The 21,908-nt window shown below is 40.6% G+C and overlaps 1 protein-coding gene across 1 annotated transcript in view; it reads right to left on the bottom strand.

Annotated features, from left to right (window-relative positions):
- SLC1A1 (solute carrier family 1 member 1) overlaps positions 1-21,908 on the bottom strand; it is a 73,608-nt gene that overhangs the window by 19,969 nt on the left and 31,731 nt on the right. Inside the window, exons 2-4 of the mRNA XM_043487161.1 lie at positions 18,487-18,627; positions 1,994-2,086; positions 113-227 (exon numbers count right to left, since the gene is read on the bottom strand). Coding sequence (XP_043343096.1) covers positions 113-227; positions 1,994-2,086; positions 18,487-18,627 — 349 coding nt within the window. The remainder of the gene's footprint in view (positions 1-112; positions 228-1,993; positions 2,087-18,486; positions 18,628-21,908) is intronic.

Genomic DNA, 21,908 nt, shown 5'->3' with positions numbered 1-21,908 from the left:
ATTATGAAAAAATTTCAAGATGGCATTAGCAGAGCATTAAACCAAGCATGGGGCCCTGTGCAACCACACAGGCTGTATGCCTGTGAAGCCACGCTGCTGGTCGGACACCCACCTGATCAGGTCTAACATGGCATCCACTGTGCTGACTTCAGGGGTGTTCCCTGTCCTGTCAATTTCATTCACTTTCTGGGTGACACCAGGCTTGATGCTCACCACCAGCACGATACCTGTAACCAAAGATAGCACCCACAGAGCATTAAGAATCTCCCAGGGCACCTGATACCTCTTGTGCATCCATCTTAGAGTACCAGGCAATAGTGGGATGGGGACCCTGAGAAATCTACCCCAAACACCAAGCCTCAGCAGGAACTTCAGCAGAATTACTGCCTTAATTACTTCCCATCTAAATAAAGCAGAAGGAACTCTTCCTGTGTGTTCTTAATAAATGAGCGGCTGCATTCCAGAACTGCTTCTGGAAACACTTGCTGATGAGAATGCTCTTTTCTTCCTTAGCTTATGAGATCTGCCTCGGCAGGGGTTGGGGTGAGAAGGACTTATTTTCCAACTCAGGGTACTCAGCATCTTTCTGTAACTTTTACCCATAGATGCTGGTATTTTTCTGAGGGTCACAGTGAATAAGCCTTATCTTCCTGTCATACCACAGCCATCAAATATCTGAAAAGCTGTGTGTAACCCACAAAAGGATTTAGGTCAGGGAGGGTTGTTCTGTGTGACTCTTAGGGGGTGCAATGAGAACAGGAGTTCTGAGGAGAGAGAGTTGATTTTGCTATAAAGAAAAACTGTTTAAACAGAGGGCATCTGGGACTTCCCTGAAGGTCCAGTGTTTAAGACTTCATGATTCCACTGTAGGGGATGAAGGTTCAATCCCTGGCCGGGGAACTAAGGCCCTGCATGTTGTGTGGTCAAAAAATAAAAACAAACGCACCATTTTGGAGCTAATGGGTTCTGTTTGAGGTGTCCAAGCAGAGGTGGGAGGTTTTAGGAAAGACCAGGTTGATGGACTGGAGGGGAGTAAAGAAAAGGACCCCCCCCCCCAAAAAAAAGAAAGAAAAGGCCCCATGCCCTGATCACTCTTCTCAAAGAGAAATGCCCCTCCAATGGGGTAGGAGTTAAGAATGCTGAATGCATTAGTTTTGCTGATAGGAGGAGTCAGTGGGCAATACAGGGGCCATGAATGGGTGTGGTCTACTCTCCCCTCTCAGGGTTGCAGAAAAGATATCAGCCCAGCTTTGTTCTTTGTGTTGGCCTCCCTCAGGAGCCTAATGAAATGTGGTTTTGGTTTAAGGCAGGGTTCAGGGCCTCCTAGGTCGCCCAGCTTAATACCATTAAAATCTTACCACATCCTCAGTTCATCAAAGCAGAGCTGTAAGGGTCAAGCTGGCTGCAACATTTGAGTACACTGCCCCCTCTCACCACTGGGGGCATCCTTCTTAAAATGTCATGCTAGGTCGCAAACGATGGACCATACTTTTTTCACAAAAGTGTCAAAGGTATATGAGCAACCATAGTCCCTTATTAGAATATTCTCCCTCTTTCAAGTGAAATTTATACTTGGCAAGATTTCTATTAGCTCTGGGCACTATGTGAAATTAGAAATGTACTGAAATGCTGTATGTCTGAAATACTTTATAATTATACTCAAACCCACTATTATAGACTAATTATCAAGTTTAAAGATTAGCTCTTTGCTTCACTTTCTTCGACCCAATGATCCAGATAAGGTGAAGAACTGTCCCTCTCTCTGTTTATTTACTAGAGACATTAATAAGCAGTGCCATGGCTGAAACTCAGTCAGTATTATATTTGTTCATATAAAAGGTTCTGTGCTGACTTCAAGCCTAACAGCTTCATAGCAGTTTAACAACTGTACTTTCTGATCTTTAAAAAAGTGTGCATTTAAAAAAACCAACTACTTTTAAATGGAAAGTCACAACTATACAGAAAAAAAAAAGGATTCAGAAATAAATTTTACCTAAAACTACGGCAATGAGAGTGGTACAGAAATAATATACCACAGCACGCAGACCAATTTTTCCAGATACGTTGGAATCCAGTGTAGCAACACCTGAAAGGGCGAGAAGTCAAATTATATTACTCGAAGAAAAATTTCCAGGACTGGTGGCAATTCAATCCTCAAGGTGTGAAAAGAGCTGAGCGGTATGTCTTTATCTGCTAGGTATATCTCACACATTTTGTTTGAATAAATGCATTGGGGGAAAGAACCATTTCAGTATTCCAAATGCAGAATTAAGAGACTGAAGGTTAGTAGGGGGCAAGATCCCCTCTGGCTAAATCCCCACCACCTCAGCTCTTAGTGAGTGCTATGTCTGTGGCTCCTGAGAGGGGTGGTCATGAGACAAGTAAAAGGAGTCCCTCTTTGGCATCTGCTCTAAGAACTTTACCATTGTATCACTCGACATTCTTTTGGGATTCAGTATTAGGGAAAAGTTTACCTTAAAGAACTGAGAAGGTTCTTTCATCACATAATAAAAATTATATAACTCATGATCATTTCCCTTTCTGCCTTTCCTGTCAGGAATCTCAGAGTCAACTAAAAAGATAACTTTTATGTGTGATTATCAAGTAATATATATGTTCATTACAATTATCTAAAGAAAGGAAAAAATGTAAAGATGAAAACAAAAATCACTTCATGTCATCAGCTATTTGTTAATATTCTGGTGAATATTATTCCCATATTTTTTTCTCAATTTTTTATAAACAGGGCTGAGATAGTTTTATAGTTTATAATCCTCTCTCTTCTAAATACAATATCATAAGCATTTTTCTTATTGTTACAAATTCACCCTGCAGATAATTTTAAAGGCAACATAATCTTCTGTCATGTGGCTGTACCATATGGTATTTAATCACCTCCTTAGTGATGGATTTTTAGACAATATCAGGACCAAATTCAATAATAAAGCACAGTCATTTCATTATCCTTCCTGGCTAGCAGATTTCCTTCTTTTCATGATTTTCAAATTGCTTTTATGTTTAAACCCATATTCTGTATGGCTTTGATTATGAGACTCCTTAAAACCCTTGTTTTAATAAGTTGGGATATAAATAAAAATTTCTGAGGGCACAGATAATCTAAGAAACTCATGACCACATTGTTTAGATCTAGTTTCAAAAGGTCTTTGGATGGGCAAGAGAACCATTTTTGCCTCATTTCAAATAGTCAGAAAAATGACTGAATGTTACTTGACTTACAGTGGTTACAGGATAGATACAGAGGTGGAAAGCATACATCCCCACTTGCTAGAAACCTTTGCCTTCCATCAAAGATGCCCATATAAATGTGGTCAAATGATGCATCTCTCTAACTGGACTGCTTCTATGTGATACACGAAGCCAGGTTGAGAAGCAACCAAATCATCTTTCAGCAAGCTGTCATTTGGAAGTTTCAGACTACCCTGTCCTATTTCCAAAATGAGAATCACATTTTGAATCAAATGATTACCACAGAAAATGATTTTCTGAGTCTTCGACACGCATGAGTTGTTCCAGAACTGTTACCCTGAAGTACAGGGTAGCAGGAAAAATGAAGAGGTTGCCATAAGGCAACCCCAAGGAAAAGGTAGTAAACATGCAGGCTATCCGCAAACACAAGTAGGTTTTATATTCACTCCTCACACTATAAAAGGCCGATCCATTTTTTTTAAGTGACTAGGGGATTATGCTCCTCAAATATAATCATACATAGTTGACGTTTGGGAAAAATCTGTAAGGAAGCTAATGATGATGATGATGATGACAGAAAAAGACATCTCTCACTCTAAACACACCATTCCTCTGGCTTTGATTGCTTCTTCTGAAGTTATATTTTGAGGGAAGAGGCTCTGGCCTCTAGCAGTTACCCCACTATGTTGTTAAGGGTTCATTCATCAACCTCCAGAGCAAGACTGCACAATTACTGTACAGTGAGCATATTGCAACAGTCACATCCTAGAATAACCTGGATGGTAAGATTCTATTTCTTTGGGAAAAAGAATGTGGTGTGCTGAGCAGACTTTGTTTTCCTATTGTTCAGACAATTAAAAACAATAATTCTGTAAGAAACCATAATGACAAAAAAATAGTGACATAAAATGACAACAAAAGAGATACTGAAAGCTACAACTCAGAAACCAATGAACTAGCTCATATTTAGTTTTAGTCTCTTAAAAAAGAGCAAACAATGATGCAAATATATAAGCTTGCTAAGTATATTATTTGATTATAAAATGTTCCTATTCTATTTTTGAGCTCTATACATTATTTTGATAAACAATTATAATGATTATTCATGACAATAATGGTAGTTAAAAAAAAAAAGAAAATTACCAATCTAGATATTTAAGTAACCTGTACAAGCACCTGCTCCATGACCTAATGGAAGATGTATTTTCAGATATATTGTCCTTTGCTCGACATCCAGTTTAAGCATCTCCCAGCCCCTAAGGTGCCGACAAGTGACAGATTCTCAGGGTGGCTGCCGAACTGTCCTCGGGTATGTGTCTCCATGCCCTCTCAGGATTTTCTTCCAGCAGTGAAACAAATTAAATTTATGTGGGTAATTGTTTCCAGCATATGTTAATATGTCTTAATTTGTCTTAATGATTTGGCCACGGGCTGGTGCCTTTGCTTTTATTCCAGGTCCCAGCTGGCAATAAGAGGCTTCATAATAATGAGATTCTTGGTGGAAATACTTTATTTATTTATTTATTTTTTGGAAATACTTTAAACACAGCCCCCAAAGTAGTCAGCTCCTGGCTGTTGCGAGTACAGTAACTCTCTTGTAGTTACTTTCAGGAAGAACTTTGTTCCCCATTTCTCAAATCTACTGAGGTCCTGCAGATCTCCTGGATATATCAGAAATGCATTCAAGTCAACAGTCATACTTCTCCACATCTCTAGAGTTACCCCTCTACCTTTCTAGCCCCCACTGATTGAGGGCAAAGGTGGCACCTAAATCCAGACTCTCAACATCTCGAGGATGTTGAGGATGGGGTGGGGTGTGGCTGCCATAAAGGGAGCGAACATATGCAGGGAAACAGTCCAATATTTGAAAACCTCCATAACAGGAACATTACTGAACTTAACATGAATATAAAATGTCTGGATGGATAGTCTAGCCACCCAGTTGCCAGTAATAACAAGGATAATGATATTATTATAATGAAAATGACACTAGACCCTGTGTATTGAGCAATGATGAGGGTTGTGTCATCTCCTGATGTTCACTGACTTCCCTGGTGGCTCAGAGGTTAAAGCGTCTGCCCCCAATGCAGGAGACCTGGGTTCGATCCCTAGGTTTGATCCCTGGGTTGGGAAGATCCCCTGGAGAAGGAAATGGCAACCCACTCCAGTATTCTTGCCTGGAGAATGCCATGGACGGAGGAGCTTGGTGGGCTATAGTCCACGGGGTCGCAAAGGGTCGGACACGACTGAGCGACTTCACTTTCACTTTCATAATCCCACCAGGTCCGCATGATTACTCCCATTTTACAGAGAAAACTGTGGCTCAGAAAGGCTAAGTAACACGCCAGGGTCCTACAGCAGCTGAGCAGTGGAACTGGTTTGACCCCCAAAGGCCAGATCTTAACCACTATATGTGTCACACGGGGTCTATCCATGCGCTACGAAATTCTAGACCAGTGCTGCCCAGTAGACCTTCCTGTGGTGATAGAAATGTTGTCTGTGCTGTCCACTACAGTAGTAGTGGGCAGCAGCTACAGATGGCTAGGGAGCAGTTGACATGTGGTTACTGTGACTAAGGAACTGCTTTTAAATTTTGTTTAATCTCAATTTAAATAGCGACATGTGGTTAATGGCTACCATACTGGACATCGACACAATCTCAAGGTCTCACCGGAGTGTCCAACATTTCCTGTGTGCTTAACAATGTTGAATGAACAAACTCAAGCTTAACTCCATTACAATAAACCAGGTGAACGATGAAGATAAACCAAATAAGCCATCATCTCCTCGTGTGCTTTTCCGTCCCCATGCTGACAACAGCATTCTGAAGACTGAGGCTTATTCTTTTCTGGATCCTCAGTGCATTCAGTAAGGTGCTTTGTGAATTTTGTACTAAATGTTTCCATGTGACAGAAAAAGCTACACTTCTTATGTGTGTATGTGTGCTCAGTCATGTCTGACTCTTTGTGACCTCATGGACTGCAGGCTGCCAGGCTTCTCTGTCCATGGAATTTTCCAGGCAAGAATACTGGAGCGGGTTGCCATTTCTTTCTCCAGGTGATCTTCCCAACCCAGGGATCGAACCCACATCTCTTGCACCTCCTGCATTGGCAGGCGGGTTCTTTACCACTATGCCACCTGGGAAGCCCACTGCACTTCTCATGGCTCCTTACAAAGTGAGCCCATTTCAAAGATCTCTTGTGTTAGAGATTTAGGAACTTGGCAGGTAATCTCCCTAAGAACCACTCACACAGGGCAGTTTGGTATGGTTCCCAGAGTGTCAAACAAGAACGCTTTTCACTCATAACAGACCTCCGTGTGAGAACATATTTAGCATTTTAGTGTTTCTCTACTTTTTTTTTCATTATTATGTGTTCCAACGGACTTGCCCCTTGCAGAGTGTTTTAGATATTTTTTGCTCATTGCTACCCCATGAAATTTTAATAGCACAAACTGTACATCTGTTCATATACTAAATGTGTGTACGTATACATATACATATACATATATATATATATATATATATATATATATATATATATATATGCTCTTTACATTGGAGGAGGAAATTGCAACCCACTGCAGTATTCTTGCCTGGAGAATCCCATGGACAGAGGAGCCTTGTGGGCTCCAGTCCACGGGGTCACAAAGAGTAGGACACAACTAAAGTGATTTAGCATATAGCATATGCTCTTTACATGAGAAGAGTAAGCTTGCTGCCCACCCCCAAAAACTTGCTTCTGCTGCCTTAAGGCCACATTGCTCCAGTTGAGAGTGTGTGGTTTAGCTCAGTGGATGTTGTTCTCTGAACGGTAACTTAATCCAGACCTTGGACTCTGAAGACAGCTCCTCCCCATCAGTTCCTCAGTCAAACTAGCCGCCTGTCAAGTGCTCACTTGTGACATGCAGCTGGCGGCTGCTGCAATGGACAACATACAGAAAGAACATTTCCATCATCACAGCACCTGGGTAGAATTTTGTAGCACATGCATGAAGTTAGTATAACACAGTGGTTAAGAATATGACCCCCTTGCGGAAATAAATGCAAAAGAAACTAAAGAGACCATAGCAAAAATCAACAAAGCTAAAAGCTGGTTTTTTGAAAAAATAAACAAAATTGACAAACCATTAGCAAGACTCATTAAGAAACAAAGAGAGAATATGACCCCCTTGACAAAGGAGAATGGGGAGCTATTTAATGGACACAGAGTTTCAGCTGGCAAGATGAAAACAGTTCTGGAGATGGGTGGTGGTGGTGACAGTTATGCAACAAATGTGAATGTGCTTAATGGCAAATTTTATACATATCTTATCACAATTAAAAATAATTTTAGAAGTTTAAAAACCTTTTAAAATGAGAAAGAAAAGAATAAGCCTCAGTCTTCAAAGCGCTATGGTCAGCATGGAGATGGAAAAGCACACCGGGAGATGATGGCCTATTTGGTTTATCCTCATCGTTTACCTGGTTTATTGTAATGGTTAATGTAATGTAATTAATTTAATGTAAGCTTGAGTCTGTTCATTCAACATTGTTGAGCACGCATGAAATGCCGGACACTCTGGTAAGGCCTAGAGATTGTGTCGATGTCCAGTATGGTAGCCATTAGCCACATGTGGCTATTTAAGTTGAAATCAAAGTTAAACAAAATTTAAAAGCAGTTCCTTAGTCACACTAGCCACATGGCCCCTTCATTTACTGTGGGGAGGTCAGATGGTGGGCCTACCTTAGCCCCAAACAAGTGAAACATCATTGTGCTTTATCATGGGGTTTTACTCTAAAGACCCTCCTGGATTCCTTGCTTTCCGGCCACACCTTATGCCTGGTGAGGTCTAGAGGACCACCTCTCCTTACAGCCCACGCTTAGAACTCAGTTCTTCTGGGCACTGACACCTGCCCTTAAGGAATTTACAAATGAGAAAGAACCGTGCACTAGTATACCACAAAGCAGGTGTGACAGGATCTGCATAGAAATCAAAGGGTGTTTAAAGATGTCTATAACCACTGAACAGTAATTTTATGCCTGTTGAGTGTAATAACAAAAAACAGGGCTAGCGCTTTGTCTTTGTTTTTTTTTTATATCTTTTTCTAGTAATTCATTTATATTATAGTTTACAAAAATTATTGATCCATGTGGATTGGAAATTTAAAAAACTGGATCTTTTCCACCCACTTTAAAACCTGGATGCTCTGTGAAGCACTGGTGCAGAGAATAGGTACCAGGTTCCATGGGCTTTCAGAGGAGCCAGAGGTGTCACCAGGCTGAAGTGACCAGGAGCAACTTGCAACAGTGAGCATCTGAACTGAGGAGAAAAAGATGAGCAGGATTCTGACAAAGATTCTTTCCTTGGCCACATTTTAGTCAGGCTTCCAAGTCTTCTCTTAGGCCCATCTGTGTACTTCTTTGCAAAATAATTTTAGCAAGAACCTCTTACCCTTGATATATGATCAGGTTCCTTATCCTCCACCGTCTCCCAGATGATTTCTGATTTACTGTGGCCTGTCTTCAACATGAATCTTGTTGGGTCAGTTTAGCCAGCATCCCTTACCCTTGATGTTTTCTCTTAAGAGTTGTCCATCCACCGACCCCCACCTAATTCTCGACTATAAATTCCCACTTGTTCATGCTCTATTCAGAGTTGAGCCCAATCTCTCCCCTTCACTGCAGAATCCCATTGCAGTAGTCCCTACAACTGTCTATATGGTCCTAGATAAAGTCTGCCTTTCCAAATTGACAAGTATCCATTGAATTTCTTTTCTTTAATAAGTCCAGTTACCACTGGGTCCAAGATTGTCCTTTAAATCCAGGGATAGTTTTGAGGCTGGGCTGTGGCCTAGGGACAGATACAATGCAAAGCAGTCCCAGGAACTCAGGGGCACCTGCTAGCTCTTTAAGGAACCACACTGGTTTTTTCACCTCTGGGGGAGGCTTGGATGAGCTGGGGTGCTGGCTCCTGACCAAAGCAGTAACAATCTATTAGAATTTTTTTTTTTTAAATAAAAACACTGCAAAGGAAGAAGTTGCCGTGGGCTAAACAATAGCATGTTTTAAAAATAAACATCCGAGGGTAAAAGTCTCCTCTGAGAACTCTCTGATTAAGCTACCACCCACTAGAGAACAAAATTTCGTGACAATCTCTCTCCACCTTGCCACTAAGTTGTCAGAATTAACTCCATTATTGGAAAGTTTTTTGTTTTTTTTTTTGGTCTAGCATTTGATCATGCTTCACAGTTGTGAATGGACACATCATCCCAAGCAGCTCATTGCTGCACTGAGGCATCCTCTTATCCAGATGACTCCTGTGTCTGTTACCAGCAGAGGCCACTGGCATAGAGAGAGACAAGCGCAGACTTTGGTGGGACACCCCAGCCTCAAATCCCAGCCTTCTCCTCCCAGACTCATCAATAAAATGGAGATTTTAAATGTCTCTGCCTCCTAAAGGGTAACTACGAGGAGCAAAGTGAACCATGGCATCTTGCACAACAGCTGTTCTGCAGGTTAGAAACAATATCTAGAGCACGCCTAGGGCAGTAACCAGAACTTAAATTTTACTCAATCAATAGCCTCCATTACTGCTCAATGAAATGATCAATATGAAGTGTGTTGCTGAGCACATGTAAGGCACTTCACAAGTGTTAACTCATTTGTCCTGCACTCCTTCCATAATCACGTGGCCACTAAGGAGATCTTTTTAAAACATAAATCGGGCCATTTCACAAGCAGGTGCAAGCCTCTAATGGCACTTAATATAACACAGGAAATCCTTACCCAGGCTAAGGAGGCCCAGGGGAAGGGCACCTGTCTGCCCTGCAGCTGGGTCCACCAGCCCTCTTCTAGAGCCGACCAAGCTCCCTCCAACAAGGCCATTGCCTAGCCTCTTCCCTCTGCTGGACTGTCTCACTCTCCCCTTCTTTTAACTGCTTTTAAGACTTTTCCTCAGAGCCCTTCCCTGAATCTCCAGGCAGAATCAGGCTCTCCTCACTCGGCATCCTGTTCATACCATGTTTCACAATTATTACTAATGCACTCCTTATTAATATCTGTCTTTCTCATTAGACTGTAAGCACCCTGAGGACAGGAGACCTAGACATCTGCCTAGTCACCAATGTTCACCCAGTGCCTGCACATGGGAGGAACTCCATGAACATGTGTTGACTAAAGTGAAAAGTCACTCAGTCGTGTCCAACTCTTTGCAACCCCATGGACTGTAGCCTACCAGGCTTCTCAGTCCATGGGATTTTCCAGGCAAGAATACTGGAGTGGGTTGCCATTTCCTTCTCCAAAAGAATAACCAAATCATCTCCATATGGCTACCTGGCTCCAGGCAACTCTTCCCAGGCTCTGGGCCTCAGGCAGCAGAAGGTTCCAGAATGGAGCTCGGGACTCTGCGTCAGTCCCAGGTGCTGCCCTTACGATCTGTGTGATCTTGGAAAACTGGTTTCATCTCCCTTCAACTTCCTGTTTCCTCATCTCTAAAGAAAGAGGTAAGTTCCTACTTATTTTCACTGGATAGCTACGAGGATTAAAAAAAATAAGTTCATTACTTCCCCAGAAAAAACAAGGCTAAGGGCAGGCTATGCTCTCACTTTGTTGATCCGGGGCAGCCTGGATTAATACTCCTGGGATGTTAAAAGGGAAAAAGAAAAGGCAGACGAGAGCATGCAAAATATATTTCTATGCATGCTTCCCCTATGGCATCAGTTTTTCTTAAGTGACATTATTACAAAGAAGCCCCTTTCAATAGGTTCTGTCACCTCCAAGACTATTCTGTGAAGTTAATAAAATTAAACTGGTTGCCAGAAAAATGAATAAAGGCTCTAGCAGCCTTTGTCAGAAGGTCCACATTTGATGTTCAAAACATCTGTCAAGGAGCAGCGGGCGAGTCTCCTGTTTCTTCAGCAATCCAGCTGTTTTAACATTTTTTTTTTAATATCATAAAGGAGAGTGCTATTTGTATTTGGGACCAATTTTTTCATAAGACCCAACGAGCTTTTATAGGAGGCTTCTTGTTCAATAAGCATTAAACACACCTCAAAGGATCTGAGGAGCTCAGCTACTCTCTTCAAAGCCTGTGCTTTGACATCAGAATAACAAACAGCTCAGGGAGACTTTTCCAGCTTTCTACCGCAACCTAGTTATTATTGAGCTCTCTCTCTGCTTCTCCTTATCTCAAAATATTGGAGCTCGGGTCTCTGGGTTGAAGCTGCTTGTTTGCTGGGGAACTTAACGCGCAAGACAGAGCAGACCTTTTCCTATTGTTTTCGTTTCAGAATGAACACACTGTGTGAACTCACCTGGGTGGGCTTGATTCTAATATTGGCCCTGCAGGTTCTGATGCCAATGTAGGGACTGTCTAGAAACTTCTGATAGTATCAGACAAAAAAAAGAGTAAATTAAAAATTTTTCTCCTAGGCCTAACTAGTAAAATCTAGTTTTGTCAAGAACCCTACTAAGTCAGTTTAATCAGAGCCCCCAACCCCCAATACCTGATCACTCTCCATATCTAATCAGGTTCCTCATTCTCCATCACCCCTGAGTGCTGGAGGGCAGTCCTAGGTGCTGCCCTTATGATCCGTGTTATCTTGGAAAACTAGCTTAATCTCTCTTCAACTTTCTGTTTCCTCATCTCTAAAGATAGAGGTAAGTTCCTACTTACTTTCACTGGATTGCTATGAGGATTAAAAATAAGTTCATTACTTCCCCAGAGAAAACAGAAAATAGCACTTTCCATGCACCATGACATATTAGGGACAATGATAATACTATGTCATAGTGCACAGGCAGTATCTGATTACCCTGGCTGTCTTTATCAAGAATCCTGTTAGGTCAATTTAGCCAGAATCCCCCTTACCTCTGACATTTCTTCACAGTAACTTTCCATCCACTGATCGCTACCCAGGTCACTGGCCATCATTTCCCATTGGCTCATGTTGCATTCATTTGGACCTGAACCCACTCTCTTTCCTCCATTGCAAAGTCCCACTGCAGTGGTCCCTCTACCTACTGTGACAAGCTGGAATAAAGTCTGCCTTACCATCTTTGAGTGTTACTGAATTTTCTTTTAAACAATACTTCCCTATTGACAGCTTGTTCAGGGCGTTCCTTGGAAAGAACGGCACAGGTGGGAGTCACTGCTCTAACCTGTTTGCCCGTGCCTACAAGCTTATGTCCAGAATCCCCAGGAAGGCGCACAAACCCCATGAAGCCATGCCCTCACCTTCCATTCCCTTGCTTCCTCCCCAGGTTTGCAGCCTTCCAAAGTCTCACTGTCCTCCCAAGATTCTGTGCCTTCTATTTTCTTCTGCCTGGAATGCCTGCCTCTTCATCTGATTCCTCTCTCTTCTTCAAAACTCCACCCAATGTCCCTGTGTCCTCATTCCCACAAAGACTTATCAGACAGCATTGCAAATGTGGTCTCCTTTTCTTGAAGAACTGGACATGTCTTTGTGTCTTGTGTGCCCAGCATACAGCCTGGGACACTGAAGATATGAATGAATGAATGAATGTCTTCCAGATCCATGTATTCAACTTATGAGATTCCTTTGAATCCCTGCATGATTTCTCATTTTTTCTTAACAGGAGAAAAATATACACATTTATTTAATACAAGTCTTACGTGACATGGAAGCCATCATAAAGAATTAAGTTCCAAAGAAATGGCGAAAGTACTTGCTTTTATATTAGGTTGACAAAGAGAGGCAATTGTGGAAAAGTGACTAAACTATGTGAGACTCACTCTTTTTTTTTTTTAAAGAAACAAAACCATGTTAACTCAGTTGAACAGAGCTGTGAACCAGTCTAGTACTGGTTTAGGAAGAAGGAAAGCTCATTCATGGTGAATTCTCTGGGCTTCACTATGTCAGAGACTGAAGCAGGGAATATTTATCTCTTGTCATTTTTCTCTTTGTTACTGTGGCAACAAGTGGCACATTCATTATGGGAACTCCATTCCTTATGTACACAATGTATCCCTTCCTTCTTTGGAGAAAAGGTGCTGGAGAAAACCAATTAATATAATAGGTCTTCTGGCTTCAACAGCTGTGTTCTAATGCAACAAAAATGTCTGGTCTCAGGGAAATGTTTAATTCCTGTGTGCAAAGTTGTTTACATCATCTTGTCTTCTTGGTTCCCAAACAAGGCTGGGAAAAAATGAAGGAGGTGTTTCTTGGAATGCAGGCAGAGTGCAGTGGTTCTAGATGTTGTAAATGAGGTAAGATGTTCATTCTCAACCTGTATGATTTTAAGCTCCAGCAGGAAGTTTTAAATTTATAATCATCTTGAATTGGCAGTTTTCATAGAGACTGAACTATATTAAAAACAAACAAACAAATAAAAGCCAATGTTTCAAGAAAAGCAAGCATACTTTTCCCCCATAAGTGAAGTTGACAGTGGATGCTCTTAGCTACCTAATAGCAAGCTTACAGCCAAATGATATGTGCGTCTTCACCTCTTATACCTTCTTGCCAACAAGGGACTCACAGGCCAGCAGAAGACCTGAGGTCTGTGACCAGGGGGATGGAGGAAACATCAGTCCCTCACAGGATTAGCTTGTTTTCACCCGGTTAACCAGTGTTTGCTGAATTAAACTGAACCTGTTTCAGGGAGGCACATGGCATGATTCTTTCTACTGGAGGTGCGGATGGCTTCCCAGGACACAGCCACTTATGAGTAAATGAATAAGTAGTCTTAAAAAAAATGCCCTCCCCAGCCTAAATAGCACAAGGATGTCACCTGCAAAATCTGAATTTAAAAACGGGGGCCTCCAAATACCTTGAGATGTCACTTTATTTGCTCCATCCTCCATTCTTCAGTGTCTCTTCCGGGCATTTACACTCACCGCTTGGTATGAGTAGCATTTTCTCCGGATATTGGTTTGTCACTCAGATTCCAGCTCAGTTACTGTATCTTGAGAGTTAGAATCTAGTCTTATATATCTTGAGAGTTAGAATCTAGTCTTATCTTTTATTTTGCCAGAGTTCAGCTGCCAGCTGGCCTCCTGTTCTTTTTTAATTTTTTTGTAAATAAATGTTTTATTGGCAATGCACCCAGGCCCAATCACTGACATATTGTCTATTGCTGCCTTTCTGTGATACCCAGTTGGAGAGTTGGACAGGGACCATATGGCTCAAAAAGTCTTGAATATTCACTTATCTGGCCCTTTACAAAAAAACCTTCCAGATTCTTGCTTGTAGGGAAACCTATTCACACATATATTCTGATAAATACCATTTGTATTTAAGTCTTAATAAATGCTGTTTATCTCTAAGCCTTAGTTAAACCCTAAACGGGAAACCTCTGCCCCTGGAGGTGAGATCAGATTGTTGTCATTCCAGCTTCTGCATCAGGGGAGTAAGACAGCTTCCTGTGGGGGTGCTTGGGGAATCTCTCGGAACAGGAGCCAAGGAGTCGTTTCATTCCTGTGCTGGCAGCTTCCGTCACTGTAATTTGGGTATTAAAGAAAATGTGACCTAAATTTAAACTCACTGGTTGATAAGACCTGGGCCAGGATTTCCAGAGCCACACTTCTCAGGCATGTTCATAAGCCATTTCCCCTGCTATTTCGCTGGCGGTGGGATACAAATACAGCTTACAGACCTTAATGCTCATGGGGTCTAAATGCAGATATTCTGCATGTGGCATGGGTGTTTCCTTCAGGATGTAAATTAAGGGTAGGATTCTACTAGTGCCTAAACTATCTGCCTCTAAAAATGCCTTGAGATGATGTCCACTATGCCTTCTCTGTGTGTGTTAAAGCAAATTCCAGACATTATGTCATTTCCATCCCTACATAATTCTATACACTTTTTAAAAAAGATCAGTTTCTTACATAATTAAATGCCACTATTAGCACTATCAACAATTTTTTTTAAAAGACTTTATTTGTAATTATGAATAACAAGCTGTTAAATTAAAACCTTTCATTTATTTATTTATTTTTGGCCACACCACACAGCACGTGAGATTAGTTCCCAGACCAGGGATCATACCCGAGGCCCCTCCATTGGCAGCACGGAGACTTAACCACTGGACTGCCGGGGAAGTCCCTCAAAAATTTCTTGATACCATCTAATAACCAGTCTATATTCAAATTTCCTTGATTAACGTGATGGCTTATCACATGAAGAGATTCTCCCTGTTTAAAAAAAAAAAGCTATAAAGTAGTTTTATGTCAGCAGAGGCTTTGATGGCAGAGGTTTTGTTACTTTGTTAATTTGGCAAGATCTCTCTGTACTTAGGCGTAAGTACAGATTATTCATCTCTCTGCCACTAATTTATGTATCCTTAGGGGCACTCACTCAGCTCTCCCCTGCTTCCAACATGTATTCTCCTTTGTCCTAATAAATGTATGAAATAAGCTCTTGATCTGCTGGATTTATAAAGGCTTTTGAAACTTGAAAGCTGCTCTTCCTGTATATTTTCCACAGCCATCTTCTGCTTCAGCCTCCTGGCTCTGTGCTGGGTTGGGAGGCTGAGGGTCACTGCAGGGTCTGGGGGAAGGACCACACACCAGGTAAAGGTGTGAGCTCAGGGGCGGGGGGCAGAGCTGGGGAGCAGAGGGCAGGGAGACTGCCAGAGGCAAGGCTGGAGGGGTACGGAGCAGAATCCATCCCACCTACTTCTTCCGGAAGGAGTGAAGGGAAGAAGGAAGGAAGGAAAGAAAGGGAGGGCAGGGAAGGAAGGAAAAAAGAAGAAAGAAAATACAAAACAAAAAAACACAAAAATAATGTGTGTTTGCCTTGAAAACATAAAGGAAAGCTCAGTGATCATTTTTTCTTACTAACTGAATCTAATCATTGTTAGCCATTTGGTTTTGGTCCTAACTTTTAAAAATGTATATAAATTTTAATAAAATTTGGATTGTACACAACATCTTATCTAATTTATTTTATCCTCCTACTTTATAACAGGAACATTTTCCACCTTCATTAAATATGTTTCCAAAACAAAGTTTTTAATAGGTCCATAGAATCCTAACTTCTGGGTATAACATACATTCAGATTTCTTATAATTTATCACCATTATACAAACAAATATTACCATCAACACCCTTGTACCTAAATCTTTGAATCTGTCTCTGATGATTTATGCTAAATTCATCAGACTAGAAATGCAAGGTGGAAAGATCAGAACATGTTCCAAACTTTCCCCCAAAAAGTTTGTTCAAATTATACAGTAACTGAAAGAGTGATTGAGCCTGTTTTCCCATAACCTTGCCTAGTACTGTTATTATTTTTTCCTTTTAATCTGAAAACTTAAATAACAAATTATCATCATTGTACCCATTCCTGCTTTGTTCATGTCCTTTGAATCTTTGACCATTTTATCACTTTATGTCAAAAGGATGGGTAGTGTTTAACTGTGGGGATTTGTGAGGGAAAAGTGTAAAAATTTCCAGATCTGTGCTCCACCTTCAAAAAGCAGCTTGGCCATGCAAGTGGAATGCAAATTATTTTCCTAGATTATTTGCAAGGCTGAGCTAGCACTCAAAACAGACTGCAAAAATCTTACTTGTTATCAAATGCCAAATACAAATTTTCAACATCTAATATTATCCAACTAGTATATTCACACAGTATTGTTACCTTTTCTTATAAAATCTGGCTCACTGCATGGGTTTTGGATTTGCTGCCTAATCTGGATCAACTTTCCATACCTTCCTCCATAGATGTAAGTATCAATCACAAAGTAATTTATGAACCTTTGTGCAACTGCATGCAAAACACAGTACACATGTACAACTTTGAAAATTTTTCTTGGGAGAGAGTCCAAAGCTTTCATCATGTTACCCAAAGAAAAGATTACAACTCTTTGATATGGAGAAAATTCCAAGGGTTTAGAGAATAACCATCTCCACAGGAGAAGGCAGGTAATGTGAATGAGTGACGTGGATGAAGTATCAGGCACTAGGGAGTGGCAGGAACTGTGACATCTCATATGCATTTGCACCAACTAAACACAGGAGCTGTTTCTCAGCTCCAAACCACTGTGGTGTGTGGGGAACTGGCCCCAGTGTTTCCTTATCTTAATTTCTTTCAGAAGAAGCCAGAAATATGGATGTTTACATGAAGTCTTCCAAATTTTAAATGCCTCCAATAATTTGAAGTTTATAATATATGGTACAAATGACTGGTCTGCTGATTTGGCCCTCTGGCTGCAGGCCCTAAAAGAAGCCAGGCATTTCAAAACATAATTATATTCTCTTTAGGTCTGTAATAAGCCAAGAACACCAAGACCACTTAAGAACTAGGCTTCCAATGGACTCTGGTCTGACTGGAGTTTGGCACTTCAAAAGTTCAATGGCTAAATCTACAGCTGAAGCAATGCAGTTGCTGAAAGCAGCAGACCCTGACACCTATCCACCCTTCCCCCAGCCAATGTCCAGTACTCTACAGAGATCAGTCCTACATCTCTTTAGTGGCAGAGGAGAAAAATGTTCTAGAAGAGGATATGTCAAGAACCCTAATTGCATGGTTATATAAAACTGTGATTTTCAAGTTGGCAACACTAGCAATTGCTGCATTTTACCTACTGCCAGAATGAGGAAAAGACAAGAAAGTACGGAAGGCACAGAGGAGCTAACCATACCCAGACAAATGACATTTTTATAAAGCCAATTAATCTCTACCTACATAAGGGAGTGTGTGCTATAAAGATACTCTGCAACATAACAATTCATAAGGGAAAAAGCATTTCCAAATTCAAGTATGTCACAAGTTCAGGTTTAAAAACACTAGGCTTTTGAAATGTGGTACCAACCTTCATTAAACCTTTCCCACAGCACGTGACTGCTGGCCCCTGGGCAGACTTCCAGGGCAGGTATGTAGTAGGTTCTGAGTTCTGTGGAGGAGTGGAAGTGAGTGAGAGGAGGGGACAGAGGACCCTGCAGGCTGAAAGGGTAGAGGCAGGATGGCTGCAGCTGAGAGAGAAATGAGTCAACTACAGAAAACATGATCCAAACTGACAACCACATTTTGCCTGAGGATGCTGGCTGACATGGCAGTGACCAAATACGCTTTTTTTTTTTCCTTCCTCACAAGACATTCTACAGCTGGTCAAACGAAGATCTGAGCTGTGGTTGACAGTGCTACAGGCAGAGCAATGCCACTTTGTGAATAATGAAATAGTTCACTCAAGCAAATATATACTTTCCAAGGGAGGTACATGTGTGTGTATGGTATATTAGATGCATTTTGATTTTTTCCTTAATAAGAAAAGAAAACTCAGGTGATTAGATGGCTCCTTAAATAATCACAGAGAACATCAGTTTTCTAAAGGTACCTGTAATCATGCTGGATACAATTAATGGTAAAATGACGAGTTTCAGCATTCTCATCAGAATTTCTCCAGGAAAGGAAAAGTAGAATTTCTCCAGGTTAGATAGCTTGCTGTATTCTCGAACCAAGACTCCTATAACAATCCCTAAGAAAAACAATGATTGGGAAGAAGAAAGGAACAACATTAGAATTTTTTTGTATAAATTTCTATGAAAAAATATCCCCCACGTACAATTTTTAGTGGCAGGATAAATAATTTTGATGATCTCCCTTGAGTCGGCAAATAATAGACTTAAAAAACAAATCGCATTTTAAAAGGTAATGAGTAAATCTGTAAAAAAGTAAATTCATGTGAAAGCTTTTTTCATCTCCTTTCTTCCCCTTCAATTATATTATCATGACAAAGCATCAAAGAATACTGTGAGAAGAAAAACAAAGTAAAAAAGTTCAATCTTAGCCCAATATAACAATTGTTTTACACACCACTTTTATTGTCTATCTATAGATATTTTACATATTTTATACTTTACATATCAGTTCATATTTTTCTCATATTCTTTTAATAAAACTTTAGTAATACTCTTCTCTTTTTATTGAAGTAGAGTTGATTTATAATGTGTTAGTTTCACAGCAAAATGATTCAGTTATACATATTTTTCAGATTATTTTCCCTTATAGGTTATTACAAGACATTGAGTATAGTTTCCTGTGCTATATGGTAGGTTGGTTATCTATTTTAAATATATTAGGGAAATGTTCAATATTAAGAGACAGTATGCATTCTCTGAAAGCTTGCCTTAATACAATGTCAAAATGAATTCTTTCACTTGTGAGATGACTCTGACAACTAAAAATCACAAATTTTAAGTATTTCTTCTTTATCTTCTTCCAAACAGTTCTAAGAACATCCAATTGCCCTACTCCATCCTATTCCCATCAACTGTCACTCCCTACTACCTTCTATTAATCAAGAAAGAACATGGGTTGGGATGACTCACACATCTTTTTTTCTTAATCAACCTCTGATGGATGACATGCTAATTGGAAGTAAAATGACTAGAGGGCAGGAACATTCAGGAAGGATATAACTGGATATGTTAATTTGCAAATGCAGATAATTAGTATGTGAAAATTTAGAGTTATTTGGGTACAGTTAAGAACACTAGAGCAAATGAAGAGATGTGAATTATAATCAATAGTAGAGTTTTCACTTAAATTCGGGTATACGTCTCATGCCCGCTGTGCTGTGCTTAGTCGCTCAGTTGTGTCTGACTCTTTGCGATCCCACGGACTAGCCTGCCAGGCTCCTCTGTCCATGGGGATTCTCCAGGCAACTATACTCGAGTGGGCTGCCATGCCCTTCTCCAGGAGATCTTCCCAACCCAGAGATTGAACCCAGGTCTCCCACATTGCAGGCGGAGTCTTTATCATCTGAGCCACCAGGGAAGGCCATAAGTAACCTTATATGAAACATTTATAAGTTACAGTAGATAAGTAATCTTATCTTTAGCTTTTATTTTCCTACATATTCCACCTTTGCCTTGATCTCTATTTTGTACATACATTACTGAATGGATTTCTGATCAGCCATTTTAAATTATTTTTGGAGCAAAAATATACATGTAAACATTTGTGAAATTGCAGTTAAAGCAAACAAACACAAAAAACTCTGTATTTTTGATCCTTTTTGGTCCAGATTTCAAAACTTCAGGGTTAGAGACTCCAGAATGGTTAAGAACACCAAGGATTCAAAATATTTTAAGCAAATATTAAAAGCATGTTGTGCTTACTACTTAATTACCTGTGTTCAGCTGTTTTATATGGAACGTAAATATATTGTTCTGTAAGGATGCTCTGTGATGCTCAGTGCTTTAAACAAACAAACAGAAAAACCAGATACTCTCTTAGTATTCAGGTTGCTTCAAGTAAAATTTTGGCTTGTATGTCAAAGAAAGCTCTTTATGTAAAAATAAAGATGTGTTTGTGCTTAAAAACCAGCCACAAAAGCACTCTGTTGGGTAGCAAAAGAACCCATGTGCTCCGATCTTAGAGTTTATATTACCAACGATTAACTGTGCCTCTAATCATCTCCACCCCAAGTGAATGCAAGGCAGTTAGAAAGAAATATACTTGCTATTTTTCAGCCTTTAACCAGATATGGGTTTCTAATGGTAGAGATAAAAGAGTCTCTACAAGGAGTCATTTAAAAGCAATCAAAGGTGACAAGCACAAAGAATAAGTTACTGTATTTAGTAATGAAAGCTTTCTATCAAGTTTGTTCTTGAAGTTAAGTATCACAAATTATATTCTGATATTTGTTGACTGAAAGGAGAATACAAACACCAACCAAGACTTGGAGAAGCAGTTGGGAGATTCTCTCTGGGCCAGAGATGTCATCCCAGGACCCTCAAGAACAAAAAAATACTGGTGAATGACCTCAGCCAGGAGTTAACATTTGTGAAGGGATGTGCTACACCTTGGTCTCAAACACATTTGGAAAAATGAGATTCATGATAAGAGAAAAATCACTGGAAGATTTGCCAGGTTCCAAGAAGCAGCCAGGATTTCACAGTGCACATCCTTCCCTACCCTTTTCCAGAGTCAGAATCTTGGAATGGATGAAGGAACATGGAGAGGTTTATCCGTAGCCAAGGGCTGCTGAGATTAAGTGCCCACCCAGGGGTACACAGGTCAGATGCACATGGTAGGGCCACTCCCAGAACCAGGGAAGATGAAGCTCAAGAGCCTTCCTGAATGGCATATCTATACAGAGGCCTTCAGCAGGTCCAGGAAGTAAGCCCAAAGGTACATTTGTTATCTAGATGGCTTTAGCCCTTTAATTACCAGGAACTCATTCTTGGGCTGCTTTTCCCCACACAGGCAGGAAGATCCCAAGCAGGTACTAAGATGGTTGGGAAGTATATGGTGGAAGAGCACACTCGAGTTCTGGTTCCACCACCTACAAAGTACATAACTTGGGTCATGACTTCAACTTCTCCTATTGCTGAGTGGTGGGATTGGAGGTAGGGCAAAAGGGCTGCCTTCAAAGGTGCCTTTAGAGGGCCAAGATGCTGTGATCATCTCTGAGACTTAGTGTCCTCAATTTTAAAAAATAGGATCATAAAACCAGATCATTGGCTCCTGCAGAGCTGGCCATGTTTTTTACATGAAATGTAAATACATTGGTAAAACAAGGAAGGGAGAAACTAGGGAGAAAAACAAGACCATAGCTAGAAATTTCTTTCTTTGGTTTAAAACCTTAAACTTAGAAGATACGGACTTCTCTGGTTGTCCAGTGGTTAAGAATCTGCCTGCCAATGCAGGGGTGATGGGTTCCACTCCTTGTCCAAGAAGATCCCACATGCTGCAGAGCAAGTCCACACACTACAACTACCGAACCTGTACACCTTAGAACCCGTGCTCTGC

The sequence above is a fragment of the Cervus canadensis genome, chromosome 14 (genome assembly GCF_019320065.1).
Source record: "Cervus canadensis isolate Bull #8, Minnesota chromosome 14, ASM1932006v1, whole genome shotgun sequence".
In the NCBI taxonomy this organism is placed as follows: Eukaryota; Metazoa; Chordata; class Mammalia; order Artiodactyla; family Cervidae; genus Cervus; species Cervus canadensis.
The sequence above is the reverse complement of the archived record's forward strand: the minus strand, read 5'-3'. Positions and strand labels throughout refer to the sequence as shown.